Source organism: Ptychodera flava, chromosome 17 (genome assembly GCF_041260155.1).
Source record: "Ptychodera flava strain L36383 chromosome 17, AS_Pfla_20210202, whole genome shotgun sequence".
In the NCBI taxonomy this organism is placed as follows: Eukaryota; Metazoa; Hemichordata; class Enteropneusta; family Ptychoderidae; genus Ptychodera; species Ptychodera flava.
Genome location: NC_091944.1, coordinates 18351253 through 18364742, shown reverse-complemented (window position 1 = coordinate 18364742; position 13490 = coordinate 18351253). Strand labels below are relative to the sequence as shown.

Below are 13490 nucleotides of genomic sequence, written 5' to 3'. Positions count from 1 at the left end.
TGTAAGTTACTAATCCGTGGATGCAGTCACCTGATTATCTCTGGATTAACTTTGACAAAGTCAACAACGAACGCGCCAGCAAGATATAACAGAAGGTGCGTTCGTTGTTGACTTTGTCAAAGTTAATCCGGTGATAATCTGGGGACAACGTCCATAGATTAGTAATTTACCCTTGCTTACTTTGTCGAACTATAGGCAATTAAACTAGTCAGATAATAGACGCAACACAGTGACAAAACTTCGTGTACGATGGTCAAAGGACAAATATGTGGCACATCGGAGGAGAAAAAGAAATCGTTAAAATACCAGTGCTAACGAAAGACACCAAAGCTGCAAAGAAAGGTTGGTAGTATAAATCTTTATTGGCAATACATATCATAGTCAAACGTATTAAAATAAAAAAACCATAACAAGAACCTTGTGCCAAGACCAAGACAAATTCAAAATAAACAACATGACAGGAATTTCCGGGTCGATGATGTAAGTCTACGGTAAGCAAACCATGTGTCTTCGGACAAGAACTCCAAACAAAGCATCCATTACGAAACAAAACCAAAGGAAGCAAACGCGATTTTACATGGCGGCGATGCTTTTTGGTATATAGCTGGAAGTGGCAAGCATTTGTGTTGACAAACCTGTGAAAATAGTGCTAGTTGCATCACCTTTCTATCGCAGTTCACTCAAATGTTGGCGCTCTTCGCGAAATCTCACAGGCGAAATGATACACTGGAAACCTGACGGGTTCAGTGCCATGTGTGACCAGGGAGACGACTTCATGCCGACCTACGCAAGTCGTGTGGCGGAAGTTCATGATTCAACGGCGTCTTTGTATGAAGACCAGTCCTATACCATGATATCAGGGGAACCATAATATATATATCGACACATTTCCCCCACTGTGGTGTTCAGATTTTTAATGTTCTCTCTTGTGAACTCAAAATCAAGGTACCCGCCCTCGTAGAACTCCCGAAACCAGACGTGAATGGTGAAGTGTTCCGATCTCCAGTCGTACTTCTCAAGGAACAATTTCTCCCATTCTGTGTACGGCGGTTGAATCATGCTGTCTGGCTCGATGTGCAAGAGGTCCAGGTGGTTCATTGCCTGATCGTGTTGGTTGTGGACCGACGTACAGGCCCAACAATCACTGATGTAGTCCTTGTAACTCTCGTAGTACAGTTTGAGAAATTTGGATGATTTCTTCGCAAGTATGACGCCATTGTTCAGGATGTTCTCCGCAGGCCGACCGACAACATAGTCATAGTAACGAAGTGGTTCTAAGGGCGCTAAAACGAATATGTCAGTGTCAAAATAAACACCGCCATGCTCTATTAAAATTTGTAATCTCGCAACATCAGCTGCGTGTTCAGGCCATTCTGGATTTAATACATTGTCGAAAACTGCCGTAGGTGGCGTCCTCCGTATAACATACAGCGTTTGTATGAGTTCTACAGCTTCATCCCACCATTCCCCAGTGGGTTCGCAGTCTGTATGGAAAAATATTTTGTCAGCTTTCATGATCCTGTGAACACTCAACATACTGACGAGGTTTTCAAATTTGAAAGGGTGACACGTGAACCAGATAAAATGTGCAATATTTGGCACAACGAAATGATCCTTGGGTTTCAAGAGTCCCGTGTAGTTTCCTTGTTTCCTAGAGGCCCCTGTGACATGGTTTATCTCAAAGCTTACTTGTCTTGGAGAAGTACCCGCTGATAGTATCTTCATCCAAAGATTCTTTCCTTTGATTGTTGCCATTGAGGAATTATTCCTGTCAAACACAGATTTTCTTCTTTGGTTACTCGACTTCTTGTTGTCTGATAAGGTGAAATTGGAGGGCGCTTTTGATTCTGTGCCATTGTAGCTCTTCTGCTCTGCTTGTGTTTCTTTAGTTTGCAAGCCGGATTTTAACTCCTGTCAAAAAATAGTAGATAGAAAGGTCGATAGATAGATAGATAAATAGATAGATAGATAAATAGATAGATAGATAAATAGATAGATAGATAAATAGATAGATAGCCTAAATATATAGATAGATGGATAGATAGATAGATAAATGAAGAAAAAAATAAGGCCAAAAAATGTTTCTGGTAATCTGGCACGTCATTTCAGAACCTGCGCGTGGTGTCTTTTTTGGTTACATACTCATCAGTACTGCTATTATTAAAATCCCTGTTTGCATGTCCAACAATACTAAAAACAAAACAGAAGTATAACTGTTGCGTCAATATTGCTAAACCAGCATATTTAGGAATAAAAAAAGAAAGATAGAAAGCTCTTTTCTCTTTTATTCTCTTTTCTGCAGTTGAAGGCAAACACCCGCTTCATGACTTCCACTGGAATACCAAGGCATCAAATCAGTATAAATTCTTTTCTTCAAACATGTCTTTTCTGGAATTGTTTTAAACAATTTGGTTCCTATCTTTTAATGGAGGACTTCATTTAGGTTTGTTCAAATGATGGTTTTATATATACATATATATATATATATATATATATATATATATATATATATATATATATATATATATATATATATATATATATATATATTTTATTTTTTTATTTTTTGTGAAACATTCTTCTCTGATACTGTTGGTTGGACAGTTTTCACAAGGAAGATGAAGATGCCTTTTAGCTATAATTTGTTAAACTTGAAAAATGCTGTGTAAAAATTTGACGTTTCTCGTTTTTCTTCAATAATATTTTTCTCTGAAATTTCTCGTCCGATGGCCTCGAAATAAAATTTAAAACTTTCTTCACATGGCCTCATTTGGATTTGTTGAAATGATGGTGAAGTCTGCAGAATAAAATTTAGGGTAAAATTCTCCTAATTTTTTGTTTAAAGTTTCTCTTCTCAGAAAGTAATTCATCACATTATTACAAAATTGGCTTTTAGGTCCGCGGAGATGACAATAATACGATATCATCAAAAGATGAGGACTTTTTCGGCTAATTTTATCTATTGGTCCCTGTGATATACATTGTCAAATTAGGTCGGCCAGCACTTTTTTCATTAAAGTTTGGAAAACATTATTTGGTTTTGAGGAACTATATGCACCGAATTGTCAATGGTATTTTGTCAACTGTTATTCAAACAAATACAGGTTCTCCTCAGGGTTGCGTTCTGTCTCCTCTGTTGTACATCCTTTATACTGACTATTGTAGAAGTACATATGAAGGTAGCCATCTTGTTAAGTTTGCTGTCGATAGTGCTCTGCTTACACTTCTACAGGGATCAGAATGTCATCATGGTCCCGCTCTTAGCGAGTTTGTTGAGTGGTGTGATAATTCGTATCTAAATTTAAATGTTAAGAAAACTAAGGAAATGATAATTGATTTTAGCAGGCAAGAACGCAACCCTCCTATGTCCATTGTTCACGATCAAGAAGTCGAGATTGTTTCGAAGTATATATACCTTGGTTCAATATTTGACAACAAATTGAAAGGGGATCATAACACCGATGCTATATTGAAGAAGGGGCAGCAAAGATTGTACTTTTTAAGGAAACTGCGTTCATTCATGGTTGATAGACAAATTTTATCTCTTTTTTATAAATCTCACATTGAAAGCGTTGTCTCATTTTCATTCATTTGTTGGTATCAAAATCTGTCGTATGCAGATAAGAATGGACAGTGAAATTGATCTAAATGTTATTACACTTGTGTAATTGGTTTGTAAAGTTGTTTCAAAATCTACTACAGGATCGGTAACTTTAGTTGAGTTTCGGCAAACAACAGACGGATGGTAGTGTTGTTTCACAGTAGGCTTCTGCTGTAATTGTTGATATAAAGCAATAAAGTAGACACTGATTAGTGTCTGTGTGTGTAGGGTAAAGATTTGCTGACTTTCTATCCCTGTACATTTCGACAACTATCTCACTTATTACTTCTGGCGTATGTACACCTCTTTTCCTGTAAATCATGATTTTTGTTGCCAAAGAACTTCTACATTGCAAATTAAGGCAACAAGATTCTAATGACAATTAGACTCTGATTTGGCTGTGATACAATGTAACTCGAAGCAGCTTTAATAGGAATGTAATATGAGTCTGTGTATGTGCGGTGCACTTCAGAGTGTCCTGGTGTTGTTTATTATGGGTCCATAAAAGCTCTCTGATTTTCACCGCAGTTATAACAAGTTAGTTTAACTTCTGAGGCAAGTTTTGGAACAACTTTACAAACCAATTACACAAGTGTGGCAACATTTAGATCAAATTCACTGTCCATTCTTATCTGCATACCAGTGTAAAAACAAAACTTCACTTAATAGAATTGTTTCACTTAGCTCAAAACTAATTGGTATACCCCAGAGAAGTCTTTCTATATTTCATAATCAGCAAGAACTCAGGAAAGCCCGCTCAATTCTTTTGTCTAGTGATCACATTTTATCAGCAGAGTTCGACACACTTCCTTCTGGTCGGCGTTTTAGATACCCGGCTTGCAGGTCAAACCGGCGCAAGTTGTCATTCATTCCTACCGCTGTGCGGCTTTTAAATGATTCCTAAACTGTTTTTTGTATAGTCCTGCGTCTCCTACCATTTTGTAAGTTTGTATTATATATTTTTGATGTTGTATTTGAGCCACGCTTTTTAATTGTCCGTGTTTGGGATAAATAAAGTTCTATCGAATTGAATTGAATTGAATTGAATACGATTTTGTTCTGACTGAAAACAACAGCGAAGCTATACCAGCAATTTAGCCGCTTATTTTCTTATGATATCGAATATCGATTTGTGTCTTGCCTTTCAAAATGGGATGTATATAAATAAAAAGGTAAGGTGTATATCTCTACAACATATAATGTTTAAATTTTTGCTGCACAGTTATCTATCGAACGAACAGTATGGAAATCATACAATAGGAAAGATTCATATATTACTGTCCTTGAGTATATCAACGTCACATTGACGCTTATTGCTTGAAAGCTTGATATCAAACGTCATGCTGGTATATATTTATAATGTTATCAATATTGCATGTATATTAAACGTCACTGCAATTTTCTAAAAGTCGAAAAGTCGTTAATACACAGGCATGCACAAATAATGTTACCTGCCCCAATGATTTGGACTGGAGCAAAACATACCCCTTTGAAGAGGTAATGAACAGATTTACGCCCACTACGACTACAGTCATACAGAAGTATAAAATGAAAGTAAGCAACACTTCATGAACTTGTACAATAAGCTTAGGGACGGACCATTAGATCTTGGGAGGGGTGGTCAAAAACAGAAAAAAAATTTTCAGAGCAGAAAGTTAGGGAAAAAAATCTTCAAACTAGTTTGCAAAATAAAAAAAAATAAATAAGAAGACAAATGCGAAAAAAAAATCTGCAAAATTCTGTAAAATCTTGATTTTTTTTATAAATTTTACCGACAGGAAGCAACTTTCTGTATTTTTTAGTACATCCTCCAGGCACATTTTTAATTTTAATTTATACATTTAGAGTGACTGTATCCCCTATACTGGAAGTTGTGATTATCTTATCTTTTCAGGACTTTTGTATTCTGATCACTTGAAAATTATAAAATTATAGAGCCTGTTTTCTACTTGTTTCCTGCGTACAAACCAAGCAGGTACACTGGGTAAAACATTGAAACTATGGTATGGTTGTCAAGACAGGAAGTTTTATTTGCCTTTTAAGATCAAGGTGAACAGATGCAGGCAATATCAGGTTCATTTTTTTCACAGCATTTTATTGCAATGATGAATGCAAGAATGGGTGAACAAGTAGAAACACGTCAATAATGATAAAACAACATATCAAGTCATTATGTATTATTTTGCTTTTAAAAGGGCAGTTTCAATTCTTTGTTCTCAAAAAACAGCCTAAAAAAACAACAGCAACACATTTTTTAACATTCAACAATACACTACGTAGCATGCCATCAATCCAACAAATCCCAACACAAAAAACACACAAAAGGGTTGAACTTTGAAAGTTTCTCGATAGCAAATACTGAATAAATCTGCATGAATAATCGTTTGTGTGTAGCAAATGCTGAATGACAATTATCTGAAGAATTTTTCCACCACAAAAAAGAGCATGATTTAAACAAATCTTAAGGGACTTATGTAGCAAATTTCAAAGAAATTGGACAAGCCCTTTCAGAGAATACAGATTTTTTGACCATGAATGGCATAAATTGCCCTAAAAAGACAAATATTGAAATTTCACCACATCTATACAAATCGAATCAATTTCGACATGTTGCTACCAGAGAAATATATGTTTTGATCAAAAAAGGGCAAAAATTGCTCTAAAAACACAAATATGCAAATTTCACTATATTTTGCAAACAGCTTCTCAGCTTGTCAAAATCAATTGTAAATCATGAGATATGCATGATGTTTGGTGGGGTGAATGTAGGCATTTCACCACACAGTAGAAAGGGAAGCCAGGAAACCAAAATAGTCAATTTTCAAAACTATAGGAAGCTACTGAGGAGCAAGAAGACCATGTTTCAGAGGAAGATGTGTAATCTGAAAAAAATGCTCCCTAAGTGCCACCAAATAAAACCATTTTAATCTCTATTTTTCAAAAGCTCCAACGGCAGGAGGGGGGCACCCCCCTTCTGACCTCCCCCCGCAATTATACTCCCAAAGTGCCACCAAATAACACCGTTTTCATCTCTGTTTTTCAAAAGCTCAAACGGTAGGAGGGGGACACCCCCCTCCTGACCCCCCCCCCCCACGCAAAAACACTCCCAAAGTGCCACCAAATAGCACCATTTTAATCTCTACTTTCAAACGCTCCAACAGCAGGAGGGGGGACACCCCCCTCCTGACCTCTCCCCTCCCCGGTGACCGCTTGCGCGGCCGCTTGTGGTGCTTTGCACCACATCTTTGCCCTCTTATCTTCAGACAGCGATGAACTAAAAAAAAATTATAAATCTGAAAATTTACTCTGAAAAAAAAAATTTGCACAGCTAATCTCAATTGGGAAAAAAATTTGTTAGAAATTTACAAGAGTAAAAAAAAAATTTTTCACAATTTCATTGTGACCACCCCTCCTAAGGTCTAATGGTCCATCCCTTACTGTTGTGCAAACTCAGCAGTGTTACTAAGGGATGGACCATTAGACCTTGGGAGGGGGGTGGTCACAATGAAATTGTGAAAATTTTTTTTTAACTATTGTAAATTTCTGAAATTTTTTTTTCCAATTGAGATTAGCTGTGCAATTTTTTTTTTCAGAGTAAATTTTCAGATTTATAATTTTTTTTTCGTTCGTCGCTGTCTGAAGATACAGAGGGCAAACATGTGGTGCCAAGGACCACAAGCGGCCACGCAAGCGGTCACTGGGAAGAGGTCAGGAGAGGGGTCACCCTGCTGCTGTTGGAGCTTTTGAAAAATAGAGATTAAAATGGTGTTATTTGGTGGCACTTGGGGAGTATTTTTGCAGGGGGTGGTCAGGAGGGGGGTGTCCCCCTCCTGCTGTTGGAGCTTTTGAAAAATAGAGATAAAAATGGTGTTATTTGGTGGCACTTTGGGAGCATTTTTTTCGGATTACACATCTTCCTCTGAAACATGGTCTTCTTGCTCCTCAGTAGCTTCGTATAGTTTTGAAAATTGACTATTTTGGTTTCCTGGCTTCCCTTTCTACTGCGTGGTGAAATGCCTACATTCACCCCACCAAACATCATGCATATCTCATGATTTACAATTGATTTTGACAAGCTGAGAAGCTAAAATAAGCTAAATAATATAGTTAAATTTGCATATTTGTGTTTTTAGAGCAATTGTTGCCCTTTTTTGATCAAAACATCTATTTCTCTGTAGCAGCATGTCCAAATTGATTGGATGTGTATAGATGTGTTGAAATTTCAATATTTGTCTTTTGGGCAATTTATGCCATTCATGGTCAAAAAATTGTATTCTCTGAAAGGGCTTGTCCAATTTCTTTGAAATTTGCTACACAAAAACGATTAACCATGCAGATTTATTCAGTATTTGCTATCGAGAAACTTTCAAAGTTCAACCCTTTATGTGTTTTTGTGTTGGGATTTGTTGGATAGATGGCATTCTACGTAGTGTATTGTTGAATGTTAAAACATGTGTTGCTGTTGTTATTTGAGGCTGTTTTTGAGAAAAAAGAATTGAAAATGCCTTTTAAAAGCAAAATAATACATAATGACTTGATATGTTGTTTTATCATTATTGACGTGTTTCTACTTGTTAACCCATTCTTGCATTCATCATTGTAATAAAATGCTGTGAAAAAAATGAAACTGATGTGGCCTGCATCTGTTTACCTTGATCTTAAAAGGCAAATACAACTTTCTGTCTTGACAACCATACCATAGTTTCAATGTTTTACCTAGTGTACCTGCTTGGTTTGTACGCAGGAAACAAATAGAAAACAGGCTCTATAATATTTCATAATTTTCAAGTGATCAGAATACAAAAGTCCTGAAAAGATAAGATAATCACAACTTCCAGTATAAGGGATACAGTCACTCTAAATGTATAAATTAAAATTAAAAATGTGCCTGGAGGATGTATTAAAACTACAGAAAGTTGCTTACTGTCGGTAAAATCTAAAAAAATTCAAGATTTTAAATACTTTTGCAGATTTTTTTTTTTACGCCTTTGTCTTCTTATTTATTTTTTTTTATTTTGCAAACTAGTTTGAAGATTTTTTTTTTCCTAACTTTCTGCTCTGAAAATTTTTTTTTTCTATTTTTGACCCACCCCTCCAAAGATCTAATGGTCCGTCCCTTATTTGCGTATGTTGGCAATTTGTATTTCTATATATAACTGTATTGCACATATCAATTGCGAACACACGAACATAAAAACTGCAAAATTTGCATAACAATGAGCTCAATTTAGAAACTTGAACGAACCACCCAGAAGTGAACAAAAGAGCTAGACAGCCTTTCCCTTTCACTGGGCCCCATGAATATCTTAAAGAGCCCCGAGATTTAAATGAACCACCGATACGTGCAAATTTTGACGACTCGAGCTTTTAAAGCCACATGCGGATCAGCAAAATTTGCTGAACTAGTCGGGTTTAGAGGCGACAGTGAAAATTAATAAACTATTCTGATAACGACACATCGTGAGCAGAGCTTGTTATAATTTTTCGAAAAACTGGGCGTAAATCGGCTCAAGACCATCACTTTGCGTTGGGCTGGGGTTGTGCGACTTGGGCCTCTGTCGTGCGGCTTGCGCGATGCCCCAAGGCTACAATTATTGCAAGCTAAGCTCAGTGATGCGATGCCATGCGTGAAGCTTGAGGCATGGAGGCACAAAAAGGGTACCCCATGTGATTGCTTCTTGTTGACGCTGCCTTGCCTTTCCAGTCTTTAAATGGTTCTCCCCTAACAGCCACCATCAAGATGTACTCCGACTCGGTACGTTTGTGCAGGCGTTCTCGGGCAGTATTGTTGATCATATTGCCGTCTACTTACAATATAAACCAATCAAGTCTCTATGGCACAAATACTGTACGGTACCTGAATCCGCTTGGCGTCGGACATTGTGAAGGACTGCTGCAATAAATAAGCCATCGCCGTAAGGACAAAGGTCAGCAAGAACGGCAGCCATAACCATTTACGTATATGACATGTATGCTCAGCCATCGAGCTCTCGCCTCCAGTAATGTGTCGCCGCACCAGAAATCAGGAGCACTTCTATGATATAATTTCATAGCACTCTTTTTCGCTCAATCATTCACTCCCGGTCGTTGAACATGACCGTGACTATTAAGATGCGTCCAGTAGGCTCTTCGCAGTGTACGCGGGCACCGTACAATGATGCAACGTGTTGTGTTCTGCCCACCCCTTTGCAATTGCCGTGACCTTTGCATTTTGTATACAGATGAGTTCAAAACAGGCCAGGACAAACGAACGGCGTGCGCTCCCGAGCACATGCTCACAAGTCATATGGAAGATATTCCTGGCCAGTGTAATGTAATACAGAAGATTAGCGTTTTCAGACATGCGAGATTATTAATGGGAAAAGCGTCATCTTATTGGGGGGGGGGGGGGGGGGGGTCGGAACAGCGCCTGTGCGCCGTGCTTTCTTTTTCGCAAACAAAATAAACTTTTCATGCATGATATCTAGATGCATCACGCCAACACAGCTTCAACATTTAATTTTTCGGTGTACATTATGACAAACATGTTTTAAAGCGCCAACTTATCTAGGATACAATGTTTACATTGGTCGTATGGCAACCCCCACTACCTTCAACGATTAAACAAATGGGACGATGTATTGCTGGAACAGTAATGTTCATATTAGAATACAGAATGCTCAACGTATTCCAACATTTAACAAAAGATTACTAGTAATCATAATCCCAGCTGGTTTATTCCCACAAACGGAAACAAATAAAACAAATTTGAATCAAATACTAGTCTAAAACAAATTTCACATCAAATAAAATTGAACCATGTCACTTATAGAATTTAATAAGCTAAGCTTACCACCTGGTGCAAATCCCATAGACTTACCATCTATGGACCTTAAGCAAATTACACGGTTATAAAATCACCTAGAGAAAGGGTACATTTGACGATAAATTGTTGATTGAGTCAACTATATGACTCAGCTGCTGGTTATTTGGTATTCGCATTATTGTGTGTATCCATCGTTCACTTTGAAGTCAAAAGTTACGACAGTTAAGAAGGGCTCAGTCGAGGCTGCGCTAAAATGCCGTATGGGACCCGTACGTTGGCGATTGATGAAAGTAAACATGTTTGCCATGTAATGTAAATCGTAAAATTTAAATGTTGCAGCCATGTTGACGTGACATAGTGCATGAAATTACGGTCCTTGTGGATGGTGATGAAAAAGACAGAGGATATATGTGTACATGGAGGATGCGTCTCATCGTAAGACCTGTTTCTGATACATTTATTTAAATATATTATTTGAAGTTTCAATAACGACAGTCGCATAATAAATATTTTGAGAACCAATAAGCTTTGTGACACAGTCTTACTGATAAATGGGTCCATACTACGCAATATTGTAAGCAGTTGAATGTTATTCTATATTAAAATAGTTATTGGATATATAAAGAGACTGCGATGCAATCTAAAAAATGCTCATATTGCAACATATGTGCTGTAACTGCTTGACAATTTGTTTTTAGAATGATTTTTTTTTGTTGTAGGCTATTTGTCAGCAACAGTTTCTAAGTGTGCTTCCCACAGTGTGTTGAAATACCCAGTACTCAGTGTGCTGGCATTGTAAGCTTATATCTGACAGTGTATATATTGTATTGGTGTTGATAATCAAATTTAGGTCAAATTTTGAATTATAGTTTTCGACAATAACAATGAACATGAAACACTGACAAGTTGCGTTTATGAACAAAATACTGGGTATTTCAAAACTGGTATAGATAGTAGCCCAAGGCTGTAGTTGATACATGGAAGAAAAATACTGGAACAACTGTAAAAAGTTAGAGTTAAGCTTATTGTACAGGTAGCTTTTACACAAAAAAACCCCAAAATGAAATTTAAATACGAACACTTCCACCAGCAATGGCGGCTTGGGATCAAATTTTTATCATTTTCTTAGGGGTCATCAAAATGTTTTGACAGAGTAAGGGTCCTATTATTTTGATGAAGGTGCAAGAAGACTTTACCGGCTAACCAGCTGATAATAACTATACACTCCCTCAGAATTACATATAATTCTCAACATAACAAGACGTATACACCCTCCGAACACTTTTTAGCCTAATCTCTAAGAAAATAGAGTCGAAGTTATTTTCGGATCCGAATGGAAATAGTATTCTTTGGTTCAATGGCACTCTGGACTTTATCATTATTCATCGGCAAATTTTTCATTTCAAGTACGGTTAAAACCTTTAATTTTGCCTGCAGTTTTTTTACGACTCTGAGGCCATGATCTAGTCTAGACCCGATTGACTATTTCAATATTTCTACTGTTGCAATGCATGCATGATCATTTTCATAACTATTTTGGTATCCATTTTGTGTGAATTCTAAGGATTAGTAAATGAAATTACCCGTTTTTTGGTTCATTCTTTAGAAGTAAAACGTTATTTTGTTTCTTTTTCTTCTGCAAACCACACAATCTTTATACACTAGGACGGACAAATATATATATATATATATATATATATATATATATATATATATATATATATATATATATATATCTATAAAGTGCATACATATACACATGCATGCATACATACGTACATACATACATATGTATAATATAAGAAGTACACACATTGTCACATGGCCAAATATATATATATATATATATATATATATATATATATATATATATATATATACACATACATATATATAATATATATATATATATATATATATATATATATATATATATATATATATATATAATATATATATATATTTACACACACACATATAATAAAATTTGTATGAGTTATTAAGTTTCCTTCTGCCAAACATGGAACGGCCTGTCACCGCATTCTTTAATATTAAATTTCTGGTAGCGAATTACACCTTAGGTAGCATGCGCCTCGAGGACAGATATATAGGGCTTACAATTTTTTTTCAATACCGTTCTGATCGACCGCAAGCTCTTGATGTACGAAAATGTTCACACACTTAGTTTTTCGAAAGTCGAAATGTATATGTTTGTACATGGAGTTAACACAGGGATGGCGGCCATATTGAATTTCAAGTACGGGTAAATGTTACGTAATTTGTTTCTCTAGTACCAAACTTTGCACAGTGACTCCCAATTTTTATCTTGATTTGATAAGAGAGTGGTGACAGTCTCATTTAGGAAATTTTGAGCAAAAATTTGTCTCTCACGTTAGAGTTGCATACTACCATTATATGTCACTTGAGTCTACTTCACGGAAGTGGTACTACTAGTAGAGTACGCTTTCCCATTCTGGACAACTGTATAATACCATCACTAAGCATTGCCTCAATAGAAGCCTTATTGTCATTTTCCATTTGTTTCTCGGACCTGATAAGTATTTATTTACCGGAAATATTGCTGACAATTGGACCTGTTATTTAGGTATGCGATATACGGGGCGATCTTAGTCTGATTGAAAATAGCCTCGACTTTGCAAATCAACTTATAATATAACTATTGTGTTACATTACAAAAGTAATAGTATTGTGTTATAATTCTTTTAATCAATAAATTCTATATATTAAAACCCAAGTTGGTATGAAAGTGGCCCTCAGAAAATGATTGTGAAAATTTAAATAAACCCAAATGATATTTATAAACTTGATGCCAATGACATAATGTTTTACGGCATGTCGTATCTAGATGAAATGAGACAATTATTGGTTGATGTTTTCGAAAGAAAAACAAGGAGAACACAGCTTAAAGATGGGATACTAATTAAAAATGGGAGATGTGATACTATTATTGAAATGCCGTGGAAGAAAAATTAGGGTGTCTGTAAATCCTCCATAGCAACCGACTATACTCGAAGTAAGTGGTGGCGATGTAAGAATTATCGTCACTCTCATCGGCTTGTCGAC

At 36.3% G+C, this 13490-nt stretch overlaps 1 protein-coding gene across 1 annotated transcript; it reads right to left on the bottom strand.

Moving 5' to 3' along the window:
* Window positions 1-343: 343 nt before the first annotated feature.
* On the bottom strand, window positions 344-9795 carry LOC139115672 (uncharacterized). The gene is made up of 2 exons (XM_070677967.1): window positions 9459-9795; window positions 344-1911 (listed from the first exon to the last, which is right to left on the bottom strand). Exons 1-2 carry the CDS (start codon window positions 9582-9584, stop codon window positions 844-846), a joined length of 1194 nt encoding a protein of 397 aa, XP_070534068.1. The 5' UTR covers window positions 9585-9795; the 3' UTR covers window positions 344-843.
* Window positions 9796-13490: the final 3695 nt, after the last annotated feature.

What these genes read in the sequence shown, in the direction of transcription:
- LOC139115672 (XM_070677967.1), bottom strand. Translation starts at nt 9,584, where the DNA reads ATGGCTGAGCATACATGTCATATACGTAAATGGTTATGGCTGCCGTTC. An exon ending in CCGACGCCAAGCGGATTCAG is followed by an intron (nt 1,912 to 9,458) that starts GTACCGTACAGT and finishes ATTTTTTGACAG; the next exon opens with GAGTTAAAATCCGGCTTGCA.